At 37.3% G+C, this 23,027-nt stretch overlaps 2 protein-coding genes and 1 pseudogene across 3 annotated transcripts; 1 reads left to right on the top strand and 2 right to left on the bottom strand.

Moving 5' to 3' along the window:
- Positions 1 to 662: 662 nt before the first annotated feature.
- LOC147532801 (squalene monooxygenase SE1-like) lies at positions 663 to 4,428 on the top strand. Its single transcript, XM_086646026.1, has 8 exons — positions 663 to 1,091; positions 1,216 to 1,327; positions 1,410 to 1,584; positions 2,181 to 2,349; positions 2,540 to 2,758; positions 2,892 to 3,167; positions 3,609 to 3,887; positions 3,979 to 4,428. Exons 1-8 carry the CDS (start codon positions 855 to 857, stop codon positions 4,081 to 4,083), a joined length of 1,572 nt encoding a protein of 523 aa, XP_086502152.1. The 5' UTR covers positions 663 to 854; the 3' UTR covers positions 4,084 to 4,428.
- A 1,449-nt stretch (positions 4,429 to 5,877) lies between these two features.
- LOC147532799 (DUF21 domain-containing protein At2g14520-like) lies at positions 5,878 to 21,573 on the bottom strand. 2 transcript variants are annotated; one of them, XM_086646028.1, is made up of 12 exons: positions 19,549 to 21,573; positions 11,002 to 11,076; positions 10,119 to 10,195; positions 9,940 to 10,023; positions 9,219 to 9,332; positions 8,908 to 8,994; positions 8,175 to 8,314; positions 8,003 to 8,090; positions 7,661 to 7,734; positions 7,317 to 7,444; positions 6,233 to 6,495; positions 5,878 to 6,145 (listed from the first exon to the last, which is right to left on the bottom strand). In XM_086646028.1, exons 1-12 carry the CDS (start codon positions 19,586 to 19,588, stop codon positions 6,101 to 6,103), a joined length of 1,215 nt encoding a protein of 404 aa, XP_086502154.1. In that variant the 5' UTR covers positions 19,589 to 21,573; the 3' UTR covers positions 5,878 to 6,100. The 2 variants fall into 2 exon arrangements, with proteins under 2 accessions (XP_086502154.1, XP_086502153.1); XM_086646027.1 differs by lacking the exon at positions 19,549 to 21,573 and having other exon boundaries at positions 11,002 to 11,703.
- On the bottom strand, positions 19,630 to 21,468 carry LOC147532800 (pentatricopeptide repeat-containing protein At3g12770 pseudogene; annotated as a pseudogene).
- Positions 21,574 to 23,027: the final 1,454 nt, after the last annotated feature.

Here is a 23,027-nt window from a genome sequence, read left to right as displayed (position 1 = left end):
AGTTGGAAAAGAGGTATTTCCATTATTGTTGTTGATGTTCCAGGAACCTGCTTACTCATTTTTTTTTTGTGGGGTTTCATTCCAAATCATTTGGTTAACTATAGTGGCTTACTCCTAATAAATGGAGAAACATGAGTGTTAATCTGTTCTTTTTGGATGGTTCGGTTTGGATGAGAACAACACAGTATAAAATAAGGTTGTCTATGCTTCTTACAACTTGGAAATGGTTTGTTAATCTTAGTGTTTTGATCATCCATTAATTACTCAAGATGGTAAAATTTTGTGTACTTTCAGAAATCTGTTCTTTTGTTATTGTTTATGAGATATTGATAACATCAATTTCTTAGATTTGATTTTTGCCCAGTTTCTAATAAAGAGAAGTAATGTGGAGAAGTTTGATCCAGAGTAATTTGTTTTTGTTGTGTTCTGCTTCTTATCTTTAATACACTTTAGGGTTTCACTAAAATATGAACTTTTATATAGAGAAAATGATTCTAGGTGAAAAAAATTCCTAGAGTAAAAATTTCTCTATTTTCCTCAAATAGCTATCAAACACAACCTAAGAGTAAAAAAAAATGTAGAGGCGCCTATAGAGGGACCCTTTTATCTGGGATGGGTTTTAGATGATGTTTCATAATATGTGTTGGCAACAAACCCAATCCAGTTGTCCAAATTCCAAAGTGGGTTGTTTTATCTTCATTCTTAAACCGCGAGACGCTGAGCTGTATAAAAAACGCTATTCTCGTGTTCTCGATTTTGAGCGAGAACAGGAAGACAAGAGCTCTTCTAGAGAGAGAGAGAGAGAGGAGAGCTTTCTTGTCTTTCTCCATTAAACTTTCTCTCTCACTAGAAAGATGATTCAGTTCATCTTAGGAGGAATCATTGCCTCCTTGTTAGGTTTATTCTTTTTATATTCCTCCTCACAGAGAAAGAAAAAGGAAAGAAATATTGATTCAATTGAGATCCGAAATGAATGTGTTAAAAGATCTATAAACGATGATGATTCACGATCCGATAATGAAGATGATTTCGATGTTATAATTGTTGGAGCTGGTGTCGCTGGTTCTGCTCTTGCTCATACGCTTGGAAAGGTTTGTTATCTGATTGAAGATTTTCTTAATTTTGATTTTGTTGGATCTTATTATGAATTTTTGTAGACTGTATGATTGAATCTTTCGCTAAATTCCAGTTCTTACCTTCTGTCACTACGTATAGGATGGACGTCGAGTACGTGTTATTGAGAGAGACCTAACGGAGCCTGACAGAATTGTGGGAGAACTGTTACAGCCGGGAGGTTACCTGAAATTAGTAGAACTAGGTCTTGAAGGCAAGTGTGATTGATGTTTGAATTTGTGTTTAACTTGTTCTCTTTTATTTTGATTTGACATAAATTATATTTGGGGTTACAGATTGTGTTGAGCAAATTGATTCTCAGAGAGTGTTAGGTTATGCTCTTTTCAAGGATGGGAAAGATACTAGACTTGCATATCCTTTAGAAAAGTTCCATTCGGATGTGTCTGGGAGGAGCTTTCATAATGGCCGTTTTATTCAACGGATGAGGGAAAAAGCTGCTTCCCTTCCAAAGTACGTTCCTTTACCCTCAATTCATTTGGTCTTTCTAATTTTTCTTCCCAAGAAAGAAGATACCGTTTGCCTGCCTACACAATAAATAATGTAGTTGGGCTTTAGGCCATTGGTAGCCCCAGTGGTTCCAAGGTGTTGACATAAACTCCAAAAAGCCCTGGAGGTCCCATGTACGAATCCCAGAGAAGTTGGATTCTTTGGTTTATTTGAATTGGGATTATTAGGGTACAAATAATGTAGTTGGGCTTTAGGCCATTGTTTAGTTGGGCTATAGGCCCGGTTTTGTTAGAGTTTGAGTGGGCGGTTATCGAGCTTATCACGTCTTTGATGTATCAATGCCAAATGTAACGACATACGTTGATCGTAGTCGACTTCCAAAAATAAAAAATAAAGAATTTCTGATGTGCTCTACGATGATCTTGTTCATGAGTTTTAGGTATATGAAATATTCAATACTTGAGATAAAAATACTAGCTAGCTTTCTGCTTGACAAAGTGCACATTCACAAACACGCATACGGTTTTGTAATTTAACATTTTGAAGGAGTTTTATGTATGAGTTGCCCTTTATAATTCTTGCTTCAATTATATTTTCAGTGTACAGTTAGACCAAGGAACTGTGACATCCTTACTAGAAGAAAATGGCACAGTTAGAGGAGTCTTATACAAGAATAAGGCTGGTGAAGAAATAAATGCATATGCTCCTCTTACAATTGTATGTGATGGTTGTTTTTCTAACTTGCGTCGCTCTCTCTGCAGTCCAAAGGTAAGATATTTGCTCAATCACGTTCATACAAAAAAAATCTTTAATCGATTTTTTGATAAACCCTTCTTTGGTATAATAAGCAATGCACTTGTTTAGTTATACATATTTCCTTCTCAAAACTTTGTTAGTAGTTTCTTCTATATTCTTGCACTTTCAACACAAATTTATCGTGTATTTCCATTTTCTTTAGGTGGAGGTGCCCTCTTGCTTTGTTGGTCTCGTCCTGGAGAATTGTCAGCTTCCATACCCAAACCATGGACATGTTGTTTTGGCGGACCCTTCACCCATCTTATTCTATCCTATCAGTAGTACCGAGGTTCGTTGTTTGGTTGATGTACCTGGTCAGAAAGTACCATCTATTGCTAATGGTGAGATGGCCAACTACTTGAAGACTACTGTAGCTCCCCAGGTATGTACTGAGTTTTCCTCGGCTGGCTATAAGCACATGACTACAATTAACTTGCTACACAATAAACAAGAAATCAAATAATTGAAATAGCAGATGGACTAAACTAATAGAAGAATATGTTTGTTGGATGCAGATTCCTGCTCAAATTTATGATTCATTTATAGCGGCAATCGATAAAGGAAGCATTAGAACAATGCCAAACAGAAGCATGCCTGCTGCTCCTCATCCCACTCCAGGGGCCTTATTAATGGGGGACGCTTTCAACATGCGTCATCCCTTAACTGGTGGAGGGATGACAGTTGCATTGTCTGATATAGTTGTTTTAAACAACCTTCTTAAGCCCTTGCGGAATCTTAATGATGCAGCAGCTTTGTGCAAATATCTGGAATCATTTTACACCTTGCGTAAGGTAATAGCTTTATTTCTAAACAAGTATTCCAAAGATATGGATCCACTTGGTTCGTGCAATTTTCGTAAATTTCCATTTATGTCTTGGTGGTGTTCATTTATATTATATATCGGACTAAGGTAGAGTTTGTTTTTGGTCCAAGTCGATATGAAATATAACTTTGGGTCTAAATTGTCTCGAGTCTGATTTTAGAATGTTTTTGCCTGACTCGTCTTAATGGCTAATCTCCGCTGATTTTGGGTCCATTTGAATCGGACAATTAAGATTTAAACAAGTCAGATTTAGATGATTCAGATTCAGACAATGAGAAAAACCAATCACCACCTGAATTTTAATTATCACACGTGGTTATAATGTGGGTATCTTTCACATGGTCGAATAAAAAGTTGGATTTTGTTCTCTATAAAAGTTGCTAATAGTATGACATGGTGGTGTTTACAGCCGGTGGCGTCTACCATAAATACGTTAGCTGGTGCACTATACAAAGTGTTTTGTGCTTCACCTGACCAGGCAAGGAAAGAAATGCGGCAAGCATGTTTCGATTATTTAAGTCTTGGAGGAGTTTGTTCAACTGGTCCAGTGGCTTTACTCTCTGGTCTTAACCCACGTCCCTTAAGCCTGGTCAGCCATTTCTTTGCAGTCGCGATATATGGTGTTGGTCGTTTACTACTGCCCTTTCCTTCTCCCAAACGTATCTGGATTGGTATTCAATTGATTTGGGTGAGTCTACATTTATTTACCCAACAAACACGTACGGGAGAATTTAATCGAATAGCATGTGATTCTTATCATTAAAATTTATTATTTGCAGAGTGCATCAGGTATCATTTTCCCTATTATAAAGGCTGAAGGAGTTAGACAAATGTTCTTCCCTAGAACAGTTCCAGCATATTATAGATCAGCTCCAGTAGAGTAAAATGAAGAACGCCGCAAAGAGAGAATCTGAAATCAAATCAAGAAATTGACATAATGAAGGCTCAACTGAAAATGATTTGTAAAGACAAGAATAGATTGTAATTTGTATCAAAAGTAGTTCCTCTTCAGTTCGATCCAGGGAAGGTTATAACTGTGTAGAAAGAACCATTAATGAAGATATAGTGAACTGGTTCTTTGCTACCAGATATTAACTGGAATTCTGTATTGAATCAACTTTTTGAATGAAACCTCTCCTTTTATTGTTTCTTTGTCTGTTTTGGCATTTGTAACGAAAATAACTGAATTAGGTTTTCAGTTCGTAATCAAATGAGGTTTTTATCTTTTACTCTGACTTAATCTAATTGTATGCAGGTTGCTTAATCACTCTATTTTTCATCATTGATTATGTGACATCATATGATCCTTTTTTCCATTTCCTAGCAGCAGAGAGAAGATTTGAGAGATAGCATCTCAAGTATCAGGTTCTCTCTCTCTCTCTCTCTCTCTCTAGAATGAACTCATCTTGAATGGGTTCTCTTCTCTATTCTTCTATCGCAGGGGGACTCACTCTTGCAAATATTGTCATGAAAGGCTTTACCTAGAGACTTCCAGTAATGCCCCAAATATGTGTTTGCCTCGATCTTTGAATCAGTCACCAATTAGTAATGGATTACGATTGCCCATTCATATTATAACTCAAGATTATGGTCTGCCACGTATTCTGGCGTCGACTCCCATGTCCAACCAACCATGCTTAGCTCTGATATCTTTCTTTTATAGGTTAAAAACAAGTTTGAAGTTTCATTGGACTGCTACGTATTAGCTAATACCGCTTGAGCAATTCTTTGTCCCCAATGTACTAGGTATGGCTAACAATCGCACTGTCATATATTTTGTAGGGGAGGAGATCACCTGCTATCTGGCCCTGAGTACGCCGGCCTATGATAGCCCAGGCTCAGGCCACAAAGCAGCAAACTTAAACAACTTGTTGGGAGATTAGGGCTGACTTCAGCGTCACATCAAGGTGACAGGATTCGAACCTACGACCCTGTATACCAAAACAGATGCGCTGACTAGACTATGCTACACCTCGCTTGCAGAGTCGATGAACCAACAGATGAAGAGCAAAACCCAACCAATGTAAAGCACAAACAATTAGGATCTGAGGGAACCAATGTAGAGCACAAACAATTATGATCTGAGGGTCATATTTCTTACTTATTACGAAACTAGAAGAACTAGTCTTAGGCCTTTTAATGCAGAGAAATTTTCAGGAGATTTCAAGAATTTTAGATAAATTAAGATCTTATAATGTTAGTAATTTAACATTTTAGACTAGTAGATAATTCAATACTTAGTTGTGTGATGTTTTTGAGAACCTTCTTATATTCAAATTCTAGCATTATTTATTTACAACGTCGATTTAGCAAACTTCTAATACTATACAAAGATGTTTAACAATTTTAAGGCAATCAATTAATTCACCTATTCAATAGCTTTCAGGTTTCTTCGTAGAAGTTGAAAGATTTCGTCATTTCAAAGCTTTATTCAACGTTCTAGCGTTTTATCCAATTTTCTGATGCATCAGTTGGTATCAGATTGAGAATTTGTCTAGTTTTAAGTGTTCCGTCCAAAGGGAGGCGGCCCTGTAGTCTTCCGGCATGTGGTCAGCCCATTTTTGTTGGGCCGTTTAGCATTTTTCTTTTACCATCCCCTAGTCTCTTTCTCTTCACATATTCATCAAAAGTAATGTACCATGAAGAACTTAAAAGATCAAATCAAAAATATTAACTCATTCTGAAAATATGGTATATTACTCAGTTAAGGTTCTGAACAAATTACAATCTACTTCATTTTCAACTAACAAACTTCCTCGATCAAAAAATCCTAAACGAACTTTGCATAAGTCTTGTATCCGTATTACAACGAAAAAGTTTATTTCTTTAGACTAGCTTACCGTTACTTTTACATACATACATGCATAATTACATAGTAAAATCACGAACGAAGAGCCGATGTTATAAATCCTGAGACTGATGATCGGTCTCATCGAAAATCTCTTCCTACAAAATACAAGCAAAGGATTCAAGTGATGAAAAAAATCATTTTAAAATGCCTTTGAAAAGATAAACGAAAAGAACTTCGGATACCTGTAATAGTTCTTCAATGACATCTTCCATTGTTATCAAACCAACTGCTTCTGCTTCTTCAGCAAGTGTTGGGAGTAGACTTTCGTCAATACGCAGAACATCTGAATCCCACTTTTTACTCCTTGGTTTTGGGACAATGATATTTGAATTGTTAACATTTGAAGGCGGACTTGTCAACTTTTTGAAAGATTTCTTATTCTTTAAACTCTTCTCGGGTTTCTTTTCACCATCAATGTCCAACCTGACTTCTTTTAAGGTATTATCTGGATAATCACAAGGCAAATGAAACCAATTCTCAGTGTGAAGAAATGTTATAGATGTTTACTAAATGAAGTGCACGTTAATTTTGTTTAAAACAGAGGGATCAAAATTTTCCAGGAATGTATTGGCTGTGTCTTTGTTTTTCAACTTCATGATGTAATTCTCATTAGCCTTTTGGCCTTTAAATGAAGTTTGATTCCAAAAAAAAAAAAAAAGTATTCCAGGAATGTGATTGATGGGGTGACTTAAATGATCAACGAAACAACCAGTAAGATTGTCGAAGTGAAAGTGTGCAGCGACACCAACTTGTATTGGTAAAGATATGATGTAATACCTGGCTCAATAGCAGCCATATTGTCCTTGATTTAGGCACCACCCAGGCCAGGCCTACTAGCCTAGTTCCACGTGATATAAGGTTTTTCCTCATAGGCCCAAGGCTTTTCCACCAGAACCAATATCTAGGCGCGAAACTCACTTATAGGTCTTAGCCAAAAAAAATAAGGCGAGGTGTTATATTATAACCCGGGTTTGAAGTCCTTTCTGAGAACATATGATGTTAAGTGCCTTCAGCATAAAACTTCCCTATCACATCAGCACGCTACCACGACTGTCCAGCCATTGAGGCGAACAAGAAGTCGAGTTGAAGATATAACTCTTAATTTTGCATGATGAGGAGGTGTCCATTTTCTTTTGGAGTGGGTTTAGGGAACCACTAGGATAGCAGATTTGACGGTCCAACTCCTCTCAAACAGTGGCCTCACGTAGTAAATGCATCAACAAATTCATATTTACTCAGCAACAGCTATCAATAATTTCAGCTTACCGCTAGATGTGCTCTTGCTGTCAAGCTGCTCCACTGGCATGTTCCGGCGCCTTATGACAACAGCCATGTGGCTATGACCTTTTTGAAACTCATTCAATATATCGTACAAAGGCATAGTCTCTGGAACCCTAGCACACAAACAAATCCAGAAACCATCACTTTGTCTGTTAAACATGTGTATTCAACTTAGGGTCAATAGTCTTTAATCCTAAATCCGGTGAAACAAGATACAATAGGAAAAACTCCATGATTTTTGATAAAAGTGAAGACTTTTAGTATAGCATCTGAACACTAAAACTAAAATATTGCACATTATAGAACATCTAGATTCCTACAATATATACCTTGGAATCTTTCGAATAGTGACATTCTTAACAGGAACCTCGTCACTATGGTGGATAGTTAGCAGGTTCTTAACCTACAATATACAGCATAGGATTTATGAGAAGTGCATGACCACAAAATTGTTACTAATGATAGGTTTTAAGGAGGTTCCAGGTGTTGATTTACTACCCACAATTAAATGGAGGGGAAAGCTTTTATAACATTCCGAAACTCGGTTACCGATATATCCTTTTAAGATACTAAATAAGTATTTTGTTTCGCAACATATTACAGGCCAGAAGAAAGAAGTACAGAAAGCTTTTGTACGTCATTATTGAGAAAATAAGATTGATAGCTCTTACCAGGATAAGTCCAATGATGTTAGTGGGCTGCTCGTAATAAACTGGCAATCTGCTATGCCCATTCTCTAAAATTAACTTCATCAAGTCCCTGCACAATTACAAATCTATAGATCATTTCATAAACCCTGTATAAACTAGACAATTCTCTTTAAAACATGAATTTAATGCACACCTATCAAGTTTTGCATTGATATCAATCGAGAAAGTTTCAGCAATAGGAGTCATAGCATCTTTTGCAGTTTTCTCTGTTAGTTGAAGTGCTCCTGCTATGATTGTTGTCTCATCATGAGTCAATTCACCACCTTTCCCAGCCTGCATATAAAGGGAAAATTAACATTAAGCCTATAAAGAGAAAGTAATGAGTCTATATGACCATACAAGATGGTACATTTTACGTTTCTTGATAAATTGCTAAAGATCTATAGAACAAAGCATCTGATGCTGACAATTGACAAACAAAATAAGCCTATCTTTTCGGTATCCTTGTATGCAACGACTGAATGTGAGGTATATGCACACAAATACGTGATCGATGTCATCGCCCATGCCATAGGCACGACTTATACCAACTATGTTTACAAAACAAAAGTTGAAGCAGAATAAGAAATTCCTGAACAATAGAGTGAGAATTCACCGAATAGAACAAGGAATGACAAAGTAGCAAGTCAATTATGAAGGTTAGAAAGTACGAACTGATACAGAAGTGAGGAAACCAAGGAATGATATAAGCTGACAGAAAATTTAAGAATGGTCAGTATTCAGTAACCCACCGTTTTTTGCCTTCACTGTTTCTTTCGGCCTTCTGGAGACTGGCTTTAGATAAAGGTTACAAAACCTAATAGCTATGATATTCTTTTGCTTTATATTGGTATAGCTAGGAATTGAAAGGATAATTAAAACCTCACCTCATTACCATGGAAATCAACAAGTGTTTGCAACTCCGCTCTACGAAAAAGAGCAACATGTCCTTCCCCCAACAAATAATCTAGTAGCTGGAAGTCAAAAGGAAAATGTTATTTCCCCATTTCTCATGACAAGGTATCCTAAAACAGTTGTAAGCAGCATTCATGTTCATAATATGTCAAACTAGGAGAAAATATTTCATTATCATCTCGAACCCTGATTTATAAATTGGCCCTTGTACATTTATTTAACCCAGTGTTTTGATCTTGCTCCCGAGAAAGCAAAAATTCTTGAAACAAGCAAAAAATATTACCTTGCTTATAGGATATGCGACAGGAAAACAGATCCAAACAAGCACACGCACAAATGGTGCCACTGTAGCCCCAATTGCTAGACCATGTCGTGAACAAACAGATTGCGGTATTATCTGTTAGTGGGAGAGCAGATCTTTACATCCAATAGATAACATAAGTACACAATGACTGGCTCAAACTAAAAAACATACAGAAGTAGGGCTACGCATGAAATTTATACTTTCACAATAAAGTAAAGCTGCAAGTAGCTTTCGCATGACAAACTACGTATAAACCATTTTGGACAACCACTGGCTCTCTGCGACACAGGTTAGTGTATTCTGATATCAGGATTGACATGTCGATTTTCACCCTAGAATTCTGTTCAGATTTATCTGGTATAGCTACTCTTTGCTGAAGCGAAGTAGTTGGACTTGGCACAGGAGAATGTCAGAATCCTATGTTTAGCATGCAACTCACATGGAGATTGAACTAGGGGACTCCAAACGCACTATGTAATGAACTACCCAGGTATAGTTTCTGAATGAAAAGATCAAAAGCGAACAGTAATAAATTTTGAAACCTCAACGGTTAACAACATCTGTTAAGTCATCAAATCTGTCAGAAACGGCACAGGTTGTTCTAACGATCCTCAACATCTCTACTATCCATTCATCAGGCAGGGGCCCTGCTATATCATATTTCAAAAATATTTATAATGAAGAAGGTTAGCTTAATTACCTCTCCAAACAAGAGTATCAAGGTCACCGAGATCAATACAGCACCCCATGCTGTAATCAGACTATCAAGAAAAATAGGGAGTGCCTATCAAAAGAATAAGACTTTCAGAGGGCAAGAATTCTTTTTCCGTATACATATTGCTTCAAAGATAAATAATTTTTATCCTTGACAAATCTTACCTCCATGGCAGCAGCATTGCAGATAAGAAGAGTGCAAAGCAATAAATGTTGCTTCTTCACGACTGGCAATATCTTCGCTGTTTTTTCAGCATTACAAAAATCTCAGTGTTCTTTGAATAAATGCCATTGAATAACAGATTGTGAGGTGCCGATTCCAGATCAAAATGTTCTAAATTTTGCTTAACAACATAATTCCAAGAATTATATTTAAATCACTTGCTGATTTATGAAGCATTTTCTGATTAAAGTAAATTATAGGGTCATCTAAAAATTAGCCTTCTATCTCATTTAGGTAAATTAAAGGGACCAATGCCAATGGTAAAAGAACTTTCAATTGAGTCCAACTTCTGATGGAACTGTCCGGACTACGGAAGTTGGATTAGTTACATTTTAAAAGTTGGATGTTCGTTAGATTATCAATTTATTTCTAGAACTCAATTTAAAAAAGTGATCACGAAAAAGCTTCCTTAAATGACTAATCATGTTATACTAATTTCCCGAAGACAAATTAAATCTTCAACCATGTACATCTTGATTATAAATAGCTGATTCACATTCATGTCACCACTCAACCAAAATGAACGACTCATTCGTGCTAGAATAATACAAAAAATGAATGCCTTATAAGATTTCAAACACCAAAAGCTTGCCCAATTCAACAATAGAAATAATTAACCCAAATGAAAACTTCTTAGGGGTTGATTTAATAAGACCACCCCCACCAAAAAAAATCAGCTTTTGAATCATACATGTTCGTTCAAGGATGAGACCCACTTTCTAGAACATAAAATTCTACAAAATGAGACATAGAAACATAAAATTCTACCAAAATCAGTAGCTGAATTTCAAAAACAGGACTTAAAAAAGGCTAACAAAAGTTTACCAGCATGTTTCTGATCCTTTGGGGTTCCAGACTTGGCAAGAACTTCAAGATCAACAAGACTCATAGACATGAGCCCTAATGTTAGTCCAGACATCAATCCAGCAAACAAAACCAGAAAAACAATAATCACTATATGAATGAAAAACTGTGTTTCACAACATTGATATTCCACAGCCATTTAATTTACTTTCTCTATCTCTCTCTCTACTTTTTCCTCCTCTACCCAAAAACAAGAAGAAAATAGAAAACCTAATAAAAGTTCTCATAAGACATAAAGAATTCAAAATACTCCATTATCAGAGAAATTCTTTGAGCTATTATTAGAAGTTCTGATAAGACAAATATTGAACAATCAGATTCAACTAACTTTCTTGGTGATGTAAGAGAAACTTTTCGAGATCAATTTCGGGATTTGGTTTGGTTAACCTTACAGAGATGAAAGGGGATTGAATTTGTTAGTGATGACAAAGGGGAAGTTAGAGAGAGAAAGAGAGACGGGGGGAAAAGATAACAGAAGGGGGTAAATATAGTTTGGGCAGTTGCGTATGCGTATCTAATGGGGTTTGGTTTAAATTGAGAGGTCACAACCAATTTACTCACTTTTAAGCTAAAATTTACTCAGGCCTGCCTTCACTCTTGGCACTTCTCGTGGGTTCCCAACCTAGTGGTCTGACAGAATGCCTCCGTCCGTTGTTCGGAAATAAGAAAGGGGCTAAGAGTAATTTTGGGGGCCACCTATAGACGACGATTTCTAAGGACAATTGCTATTTTTTTCTCGCTCCCAAAAGACGATTACTATTTTGTTCTGGCTCAACTACTTGATTGCATCAAATTCATTTTCAACTTTAATCAATAAAATCTATAAAAAGTTTCAGCTAATTATAAAAAGGAAATAAACATAAAAAGATGTTACTTTTATGAAAGCCTAAAAAGTAATTGAATATAAAACTTATCAACGATTACAAAAATCACAAGTTAACAGTTGAAGAGATTACGTGGAAAGTAAAAAAGAGGGTATAGTTGATACAGGATAGTACGGGACTTGCAATAACTAGACGGATAGTGGATTTGACATTTGAATACATTCGAATACCACCAATTGTTAGTGACGTTCGATTGAGATATTATATTACCAATTGTTAATTTGTCAGTGACCTTTGATTGAGACATTATATCTGTTAATATTGTAGAACAGTCAATCTTACATCATTTCCATGTTTTTTCGGTCGAATTTAAAGAGAGAAATATCTTTAAAAAATAGAAGACATCTGAGGGATTTGTTCACTTTAAATGCAAAGGGTTAGTCATTAACTACTTTATTTTCTTATTGACACTGTATTACAACTCATCAACTAAAAGGGACCAAAAACCTCCTAAATAGTTGTTATATATAATCGGAATAATATATTATATGTTTTATTTACATAAACAAGATGTATTCATAAGCGAGTAACAATACGGGGTTTTTGAGGAGAGAGAACCTCTCGCATGACGTCATCAAAGCGAGGAGTCTTCCCTCTCCTTTTTCCCTGAACAAACCCTAATAGAGACCTCCATTAACTCTAGCAGCAAGCCTTAACGTACTCCCAACACACATGCAACCTAAGCAAGGCACTCACAACCACGAATAATCATTACATATCAAATTTCTTAGAAAGTGAAGCACTCAAACCAACAATCCACCCGTTAGATCGAGAATATCCAGGAAGAAGACGAAACAGCAAGTGGACGGCATCATAACCTACCTCGAGAATCAGCAAGAAGGTAAGGTAATCACCCCAAGGTAATCCCTAAATTTTAACTTTTATTGCTTATTTAGTGTAATCTCTGCATGATTAACATGTGTCCGAACTAATCCGGTAGATTTAGGCTGTTCACTCCTCTTCTTCAAGCGTGAGCCGGTTTTTCGTCTCCTCTCTCCCAGTGGTGCTCGTTTATTGGTAGGCGATGTTTTGTATACAAGTGGTGAGATTTCTGGTCGTTTGGTCCTTCCCTAGGTGAAGAGGCGCCTATTTGATTCTCGGGTTGTGTTTGATATTAGGCTTTGATTCACCCGAGAACATGCAAGGTCATCTCCGAAAACCCCCTCCCCCTTTTAAACCTATCATTCCTCCAGGTCTCATTCTTTCATTTAAGGACTCCCTTCTTAACCTCTTCATCTCCCTTCTTCTTCTCTGTCTGTTCATGTCGTCCTTCTCCACTGAGACTAGTATAAACGACCTTTTTAATAGCATGGCACTTCAAATGAACATATCGGACTATGGTAACCTCACGATTGCATTCTCAAAGCCTTCTGTTAGTAAAGAACTACAAGAGATTCAATCGGGTTTTGTTGCTAGGCTGTGCTGTTCGTATGATTTTGGTATTGGGTACATTCGCAAACATCTTTCAGGCCAGTCAAGGTTCTTCCGTGAATGCATCATCTCCAAAGCTCCATTTGGACCGAATCACTTTTTGATCAAGCCGAGAAGTAAGATAGTTATGAATGAAATCAACCAGGGAAGGCCTTGGATTATTCGGGGTTTGCTTGTAGTAATGCAGGAAGTTGATTTCCCGTTGAAAGATGAAGTCCCTGAACTGATGAGTGAACCTATGTGGTGTAGTTTCTCCGATCTCCCCTCAGCCATACGAAACAGACAAGATCTAGATGTCATTTTTTCCTGCATGGGGTACATAATGCAGATCCTCCCTAAGAATTTCAGCATGGTTCCAAATCCGTTGATTCGCATCCAGTTTATGTACGATGTACGTACTCCATTGTTGGCTACTTTGAACTCGATATTCACGGATGGAGGTAAGCCGGTTAACTTTAGTTATTTGAGATTTCCTAAAGCAATCTGTCATCTTTGTCGTATAGTCGATCATTCGGCTATTCCTTGCATTAAGCCTAATGTTAGAGCATCTAGTTCGAAAATGGATATTTCTCCTTCAACTAGCAACCCTCCTCATCAATGGGCCTTATCTGTGGTACCAACTCCTACCTCCATTGTAGAGAAATTCCCTCTACAAGAGAGACTAAGTCAGAGAGGTAAAAGAAAGGAGGCAGATCTTTTGCTTGATGTTAAGATAGAAGAGGGTGAGATGAGACAGATTATGACCAAGAAGTATAGAGAGCTAGCTAATGGCAGTGGTTCTTCAAGTGATAATAGTGGTTTGGTTCGTAGGCTTGGGAAATCGATTGTGAAGTCGGAATTCGCCAACTCCATTCCTCCTAGCTGGTACTGCCCTCCGCCTGAATCCTTAGACAGCCAAGAAGAGAGAAGGCGTCATTTGTTCGCGGATTCTCTGTTGGAGTCTCCTGGAACGATGTCGGATGCTCTTGAAAAAGGAGAGGATGAACAGCCTAGTTCGATCAATTAACTTTTACTGTTCTTGTCTCTGTCTTGTGTGTTGGTTTTTCGTATCTTATGGTTTGAATAGTTCAGCTTGTTGTCCGTTAGTCCAGTCCATGATTCATCTTCTAGGATAAGATAGAAGATTAGATTCCTTTTGTTTTTTGTACTGTGTTTATGTTTATGGACTGCTAATCTTAGTTAGGTTCTGTCTATATCTGTTAATTTTTTCAGTTTTTATCTTTCCTTCTTATTCTCTAGTTATTACTTATAAGCTGTGTTTATTCTTCTTCCTCTCGTCTCATAGTTGCATATCTCGGTTTACTTTTTGTCTCTCCTTCTTCTTGTGGTTTCTGTGGTTCCTTCTATTTTGGCAATAGCTAGTTAATCGGAGATACCAGCGGATTGCCGGAGACCTTTGTCTTTGTTTGGCTGTTCCCGTTCAGGTAGATTAAAGTTTGGAGGTGCCCTTAGCTGCTACTTCAGGACGTAAGTACCAGCCCGTTTTCATGGCGCTAAAAGCACCCCCTAGAAACTGTCCTTCGATTCTCAGTTGGAACGTTAGGGGTATTTCTTCGTTCTTAACGAAGAAACATCTACTGAATCTTATTGCTAAGAATAACTCTGACATTATATTCTTAGCGGAAACAAAAAATAGATCGTGCAACATTAACAAGAACGTTCGTATAGATAAAGAATATTCGAGTCACTTCATTGAACCGATTAATAAAGCGGGAGGTTTGGTAATGTATTGGAAACACCAAATAAAAGCTAATATCATCTTTGCTGACAACAACATTATTCATCTGGAAATTCCAGATAGCAACATCTTCAGTCATACTTTTATTACGGGCTTTTACGGAAGTCCGTATAACAAAAACAAGATGTCTCCTTGGAAAAAACTGATTGATCTTAAGCCGGGCAAGGACATTCCATGGATCGTGATTAGAGACCTGAATATCATTCTAGGCCCGCAAGACAAAAGTGGGGGTAGTGTTACCTCTAACTCTAACACCCCTAAGGTCAATAATATCATCAATAAACTTGAACTGATGGATATAGGGTATAAGGGGAATCCTTATACTTGGAGTAATAAGCAATTTGGAAACAATCTTATCCAAGAACGTTTGGACAGGGCGCTTTCCAACCACCCATGGCATTGGATCCAACTTTATAATAACTCTAGTATTAATCATCTGGAAGCGGTAGGATCGGATTATCTCCCTATTCTTCTGAAAACTGAAGATTTTAGTCATACCAATTCAAAACCGTTCAAATTTATTAGGACCTGGATGTCTCATCCAGAATGTCACGAGTTCATAGCTGATAAATGGGAAAACAACAATGACAATCACGCTAGAGACAACATACAGCAGAACCTGAAAAGTCTGAGCAATCAGCTTACGAAATGGAACAAACAGGTCTTTGGCAATATAGAAAACAAAATTAAGATAGCGGTAGCTAACCTTCAAAATTGCAATAGCAAAAAGGAAAATATCAAACTGCACATAGAGCTGGAAAAGTTATATGAACTTCAGGAGAGTATGTGGAAGGAAAAGTCTCGCAATGATTTTATCACCCTAGGGGATAAAAACACTAAATTTTTCCACTCTCAAGCTATTCAGCGTAATAGGCGCAACCGGATACTGGCCATTAAAGATCAGAATGACTGTTGGCAAGATGATCCTAGTGAAATTCAAAATGTTTTTTCCGAGCACCTTTTAAACATCAGCTCTTCAAATAATTCGGCAATTAATCCCCAGGTAATCGATCTTTTCAACCCGGCTATCACGCATAACCAAAACCAGGAGCTCATCAAAATCCCAGAGCAAGAAGAGATAGACAGAGCTATTGGTTGAAGAAAGAAGCGGCTCCGGGGCCTGATGGTTATCCGCCCTTCTTCTTCCAATCTAACTGGGATACTGTCAGTCCAGACATTTACGACATGGTAAAAAACTTCTTCGTCACAGCAAAACTCCCAGTGGATACTAACCATACTCATATTTGCCTTATTCCTAAAACTCCCACTCCGCAAACTCCAGCAGATTTCCGCCCCATTAGCCTTCTCAATACCACCTATAAGATTATAACGAAAATTCTGGCGGACAGATTTAAACAAACACTCACCAACATCATCTCACCATATCAATCGGCCTTTGTCCCTGGCCGTCAGATATCAGACAACATTATCATCGGGCAAGAGATCATTCACTCATACAGGAAAATGAAAGGGGGAAAAGGATATTTTGGCCTCAAATTAGACATGTCGAAAGCTTTTGATAGACTGGAATGGAATTTCCTCATTGAACAGATGAAGAAATTGGGGTACTCTAAGCACTGGACCAATATGATATATAATTGCATCCCGACCTCATCGATGGCGGTCCTGGTGAATGGGCGTCCGGGTAATATATTTGTTCCCACGAGAGGCATTAGACAAGGCGACCCCCTCTCTCCAATCCTTTTTACGATTGCTATGGAGGGCCTTAGCCGAATCATCACCTCAAACTTGGGTTCAAGTAACTTCTTGGGCTTTCCAGTTAACAACTCTAACCTTGACATTACCCATTTACTTTTTGCCGATGATTGTATCATTTTTGGCAGGAATTCTATAGAGAATATTAATAATCTTAAAAACATTCTCACCATGTTCTGTGAATCCTCGGGACAAATGATTAACTATAACAAATCCAATATCTTCTTTTCCAAGAACTCACATCCTAAATTTAAAAGGATGATCATGAGAATGCTCAAAGTTAAATACGCGTCCACGTCAGAGAAGTACTTGGGCGCACAAATGTTCATTGGAGCAAACAAAACTAAAGTGTTCAATGAACTATTAGACCATATATATTAATAATAAAATAGGCAAATGGAATCATTCTTTTCTCTCGCAAGCAGGTCGCACGGTGGTAATTTCCTCCGTGGTGGCAGCAGTACCCCGATACCAGATGCAATGTTTTGCGCTCCCAAGAGCGTCAACAAACGCATTATGACTATTCAGAAGTCGTTCTGGTGGGGTAAGTCCAAAGGTATATGTACTAAAGCTTGGTCTGCAATCAGCCTTCCTAAAAGGCTAGGAGGACTGGGCATTCACATCCCAGAGATAGATAACATAGCGTTTCTGAGTAAACTAGCCTGGAGAATTCTTACAGAACCTAACGCGGCTTGGGTGCAAGTGATGAAAGCTAAGTATTATCCCAAAAAAGCAACTCCCAGTCCTGCAAAGTCGCATCAGTCTTGGATATGGAAAAATATTAGCAAGCACATAAACCAAATCGGCCGAAATCTATCTTGCTGGGATATCCATAATGGCCAAAATATCAATATTTGGGACGAGAAATGGATACCCAACATGGTTAACCCACCGATAAATTCGAATAACTCCAACCTCGTCAAAGTCGGGCAAATGATTACGAATGGCTCTTGGGACGAGAATATTTTAAGCAATACCTTCGACTCCAACACTATTAATTTGATCAAATCCATCCCCATGGACCCCGAGGGAAACGATCAACTCAGATGGACCCTAACGGAATCCGGTAATTTCACTATTAAATCGATGTATGATCACATCAGAACTAGACATCTTCCTACACCTTCTGTTAATGTTAACTGGAAATTTATCTGGACCCTACCCACTATCCCTAGAATTCAAATGTTTATTTGGAAAGTTTGCACCGATTCGCTGCCAGTGAAAAGCAGGATCGGAAAATACATCGGAAACAACTTCATGTGTACCAAGTGCACGATAGTTGAAACTATAGAACATGCTCTTTTACATTGCCCCATGGCAAGAAACATTTGGTTCCATTTCAACGTTATCTCTGAGAGGATCTCGTCCATCAAGGATTGGATCTTCTCATGGCAAGATTCAACCCAAACTAATACCACTAATGGAACACATTTTGCTACTATCCTCTGAAATATTTGGAAAATGCGGTGCGACAATTGTTTCCAACATACCATAAATGATATCAATACGGTTCTTACAGCGATAAAAAGTTTTCCGGAAAAATTGAACCTCAAGGTTAAAAATAATAGAATGCATCTGGAAGAGTGGAAACCTCCAGTAGACCCTTATCTTAAAATCAATGTTGACGCCTCTTTCGTGTCGGTTGAGGCCCCCATCGGCACAGGGCTTATAGTTCGCAACGGGGATTCTAGATTTGTGGCAGCTCAGGCCTCCACAGCTAGAGCTAGAAATAGTGAAGAAAGCGAAGCGATAGCTATACTCACAGGACTACAATGGGCAGAAGAACATAATCAGGATTACATCATATTAGAAAGCGACAATATCAACTTAATCAAGCATCTTCGAGATAGTCGACATTCCATACAATGGCAATCTAAGGTATATATGGACAGAATAAGAGCAGTCAAAGATAGACTTAAGCATGTTGACTTTAGCCCCACCAAAAGACAGAAGAACGAGCAAGCCGACAAACTAGCTAAATGGGCAAGGAAGAAAAATAGATCCAAGATCTGGAAGAATGTACCTTCTTTTTTAATTTCTAAGTACTGTAATAGCTTACTGATTTAAATTAATGGATTATTCAACAAAAAAAAAAAAAAAGATGTATTCATAAGCCTAGGAAAGGAGACAGTTTATCATGTTAGTATAAAAGTCTTACAATTATATCTAATCACATTATATCTTCTATACTTTAAATTAGGTCATTCCAAATGATATAACTTTAGTAGTACCTAAAACTGCAGATATTTCATAACAAATTATAACATGAGTCTCCACCAAATTGAGCGACTCCCGCTGCATGGTTCATCCCACCCGACTATACTAACTAAAATGTTACAATAGTGACGGTTATGACAAAAATAGTCTGTAACGTACAGAACTTTGTATTTTCATTATTATGATTAATTTAACGAAACATGAGTTTTGCAGCTTTGAATTCTACAATAGTGAAGAACTACGTTTGACATCTATATGCCTCCTGTCAAGAGGGTACGTTCTCCCCAATCATATGAGATTTGAAATCATAATAATTGACTATGAAAAATTCTTCAACTTTTTCGAGTTCTATAGATGAACGAATCACCTGAAGTACAACATGATCAATAGTTGTTGAAAATCATGAATCTCGTCTCACTGGACCAAGACTTAGTTATAGAGGAAGTTGTGGTCCTAAAATAGAAGACCAAAACGAGTTCCAAATATATAAATTGGGTAAAAAAACAAAGAGGGTATGAATACCTATTGTTGGGCTGAGGACACCAGGAGCTTGCTGAAACATTCAAACTTTGCCTACTTCACTTCGATGTTTATGAACTTCTTCTAAATACATATCAACTGCTTATCACTTGCGAAAAAGTGAATCATCTCCGAGACAGATTTTATGTTTTCCCACTCTGGGTGGGTCATATCTCCTGCAAAAAATGTGTGGTTTTTGCCGTTCAGTTCTATAAAGCTGCACCCTGGTGTTTTCTTTTCTCCTTTCTTTCTGATAAAAGATCTCAGTTTCGATACTTCATTCCATATCCCACATTTTGCATATACATTAGCTAGAAGAACATAATAATCTGTGTTACTAGGATCCAACTCAAACAACTTCTTACATGCAAATTTAGCAACTTTAGTATTCCTTTTAACTCTGCAAGCTGAAAGAAGAGCTCCCCATACATTTGTGTCTGGTTCTATTGACATTCTCTCGATAAAATCTAGGGCTTCTTCCACAAATCCTGCTCGACCAAGAAGATCAACCATGCAAGAATAATGTTTTGTCTGTGGTACGATCTTGTATGTTTCTACCATCAAGTTGAAATATTCTTTCCCTTCATGAACAAGTCCTGAATGACTACAAGCTGATAACACACTCAAGAAAGCACTTTCGTCAGGTGAGAACCCTTCTTCCTTCATTTTCTCAAATAAATCAAGTGATTTAACACCAAATCCATGGTACCCATATCCCGAAATCAAAGCACTCCATGTGATCATGTTTGGATTTTGAATCCCATCAAAGATACATTGAGCTGCACTTAAACTACCACATTTCGAATACATGTCAATAAGAGCTGTTTCGAGCTGAATATTATCTGTTAGCCCAGATCGGAAAACAAATCCATGAATCATCTCTCCACGATTTAGTGTACCCAATTGCGCAGAAGCTTGAATAATATTAACAAAGATACCGGTATCTGGTTTTAAGTCGGTAGTTTTTAGCATTTCATAAAATACAGTGAGAGCTTCATTAGGATAACCATTATGTGAAAACCCAACAACCATTACAGTAAATGAAATCAATGTCTTCTTCAACATCAATTTAAACAAACTAAATGCTGTTACAATATCCCCTGATTTTGCATACATATCAAGAATTGCAGTCCCTACTTCAGCAGAGAAATGAAACCCTGATTTTATTACAAATCCATGGATTGAATGATTACAAGCTGGAATCAACCCAAGAACTGTGACCCAATTAGGTTTAACATCTCCAAGTCTCATTTCTCTAAAAATCCTTGAAGCTTTACTATTATATCCACATTCTACGAAACCCGAAATCATTGAAGTCCAAACAACCACGTCTCGTTCGGGCAATTTATCAAACACATCATACGCAAGTTCAATTTCATTAAATTTTGTGTACATCTCAATCAACCCAGTTCCTACAAATACATTTTTAACTAGTCCAATTCGATTAGCAAGAGAATGAACTCTTTTTCCTTCTTCTAAATTAGAAAGAAAAGTAAAAGCTTTGATCACAAAAGGAAGTGTATAATTATCAGGTTCAATTTTCTCACTTTCCATTCTTTTATACAATTCAACAATCTCAACCCACATTTCATTTAGACTAAAACATCGAATCATGGCGTTAAAGAGAAAGATGGATTTGTTTTGAACTGATTCAAAAACCAGATTGGCTGAACTAAGATTTCCAGACTTTGCATAAGATTTAACGAGATGGGTAGCGAAGAAACTATCGGAAGAAGACCCATCGATGAGAATTCGAGCATGAATTTGGTCGATAACGCGTGATTTTCCATCACATTGAAGGAGATCAATGTAGGGAGTGGAGAGATTTAGGGTTTTGTTGATGGTGTGGAAACGATGAAATGGTGATGATTTTGATTTGGTGATTCGGAGAAGCAACCGTAAACCACACGGAGAGACTCTCATGTACTTGCGTTCAAAGGATTACAGTGGTTAGAATTCAAAAGTAGCGGCAAAACGCCTCCCCGCCATGGCTCCACATTTAAAGTTCAAAAGGGCATGCTCAATCTTGAATATGCCAATGGCCCCAAAATATGCCAATCTACATGTCTAGATAGGCGGTTCAAGTGGGAGTCCGAGCAGGCGGGTTGAGTATACTTTTTTAATCCAGATACAAGTTTATCCCAACACCACAATTTCCGCACGAGGGTAGTGTTGTGGACCACACTGTCACGAAGTAAAGTATGATTCGACATTGTCACTTATTATTCGTGCGACGCTTATGTTCCAGACTGGCTCAAGTCGAGCACAAATCTCAGTCTTTTCTTAAATTTGTAAAGTAACTCTAACTAAATGCGAATAATATTTTTCGGTTGTGGAATCACACAATAAACTTAAGCAACTAAGTATTGAAGAAAACTAGCAAGAGTGTCTAGTAGACCACACCGTTACTTGGTGGAAAGAGGTTCTTCTATTGCCAAAAATTTCTCAAGTACACACTATACAAAGACGCTTCCCAAGTCACTCACACTTTTGATTATCTTGTGCTCGGATTTTCCTAGATGGTTTACAAGTGAGGAGGGACTCCCACTTACAGACTAATGGAGAACTCTATGACATCTTCTAGCATTCTCTTTTCACTTATATCTCTAGAAGCTTCCAGGTCTTTCTTAGTTCTCCAGACAAATCCAAACAACTCTACCTCGAGAATTCATCTTCGTCCGCTCATCCAGTTGATTCACGGTTCATGAGATTGCTTGTTGTTTTTCCCATCTATGAATGTACTTGGACAAAATCTTAATTCATTTATGACATCAACAATTTGATATTTTCAAAACTAGAAAAAAATAATTCATGCATTATAGGTAGTTAGTGCTCTAGATATTAATCAGACTGACATTTCTTATAGTTAATCCATAGGGGTGGAAATTGGAACAAGCAAAGGGCATTCGACAAGTAGTTGGGTTACAAGCTATCTTGATTCTCAAATTACCAACTTCAAGAAAGAGGGCCACAATATGAAGATAAAGAGCACAATTAGAAAACAAGATGAAAATACTAAAAGATAATGAGGATTAATAAGACAAGGTCTCTGTCGCGGCCGTAACAGATCTCTTTTAGTGGCGTAACATTCTAGAATTCTTTGTGCAAATTATCCACTTCAATTATATTAGTAATCTTGAGAAAAGGAGAGAGGGATAGAGAAACAAAACCATATTTTTTTTTGATAAAAGAACAAAACCATATTTAGTGGAGAAAAATATGTGTGGGGGTGAAAAGGAAGGAGTTGTAATTTTCTCCTCACTAATTTCTCTTCCTCCCACAATCTTCTCCCATAATTGTTGAGTATCTAGTAAATGCCAACAATAGCCTTGTAGTTAATTTGTTAGAAGTTGAAATATCAGATAATATCTAATTCAAATGAGGGTATAGAAGTCTTATGGTAGTTTCAAGAAGTTAGAACTTAATTATTGGCACGAATACCCTTTTGTTTGATTCGAATTACAAAAAGAGGATTTTATATC

Source organism: Eschscholzia californica, unplaced genomic scaffold, assembly GCF_041429995.1.
Source record: "Eschscholzia californica isolate CP2 unplaced genomic scaffold, dmEscCali1.0.p SCAF_6, whole genome shotgun sequence".
Taxonomy (NCBI): Eukaryota; Viridiplantae; Streptophyta; class Magnoliopsida; order Ranunculales; family Papaveraceae; genus Eschscholzia; species Eschscholzia californica.
Note: the sequence above shows the minus strand (reverse complement) of the source record. Positions and strands in the feature narration are given on the sequence as shown.

Bases quoted from the DNA above. Each gene is read 5' to 3' on its own strand.
- LOC147532801 (XM_086646026.1), top strand. From the start codon at position 855: ATGATTCAGTTCATCTTAGGAGGAATCATTGCCTCCTTGTTAGGTTTA. The intron at 1,585-2,180 runs GTACGTTCCTTT...TTATATTTTCAG, and splicing joins AAAGCTGCTTCCCTTCCAAA to TGTACAGTTAGACCAAGGAA. The intron at 2,350-2,539 runs GTAAGATATTTG...CATTTTCTTTAG, and splicing joins GCTCTCTCTGCAGTCCAAAG to GTGGAGGTGCCCTCTTGCTT.
- LOC147532799 (XM_086646027.1), bottom strand. From the start codon at position 11,179: ATGGCTGTGGAATATCAATGTTGTGAAACACAGTTTTTCATTCATATA. The intron at 8,995-9,218 runs GTAATATTTTTT...TTTGACTTCCAG, and splicing joins TCGCATATCCTATAAGCAAG to CTACTAGATTATTTGTTGGG. The intron at 7,735-8,002 runs GTAAGAGCTATC...TGTATATTGTAG, and splicing joins ACATCATTGGACTTATCCTG to GTTAAGAACCTGCTAACTAT.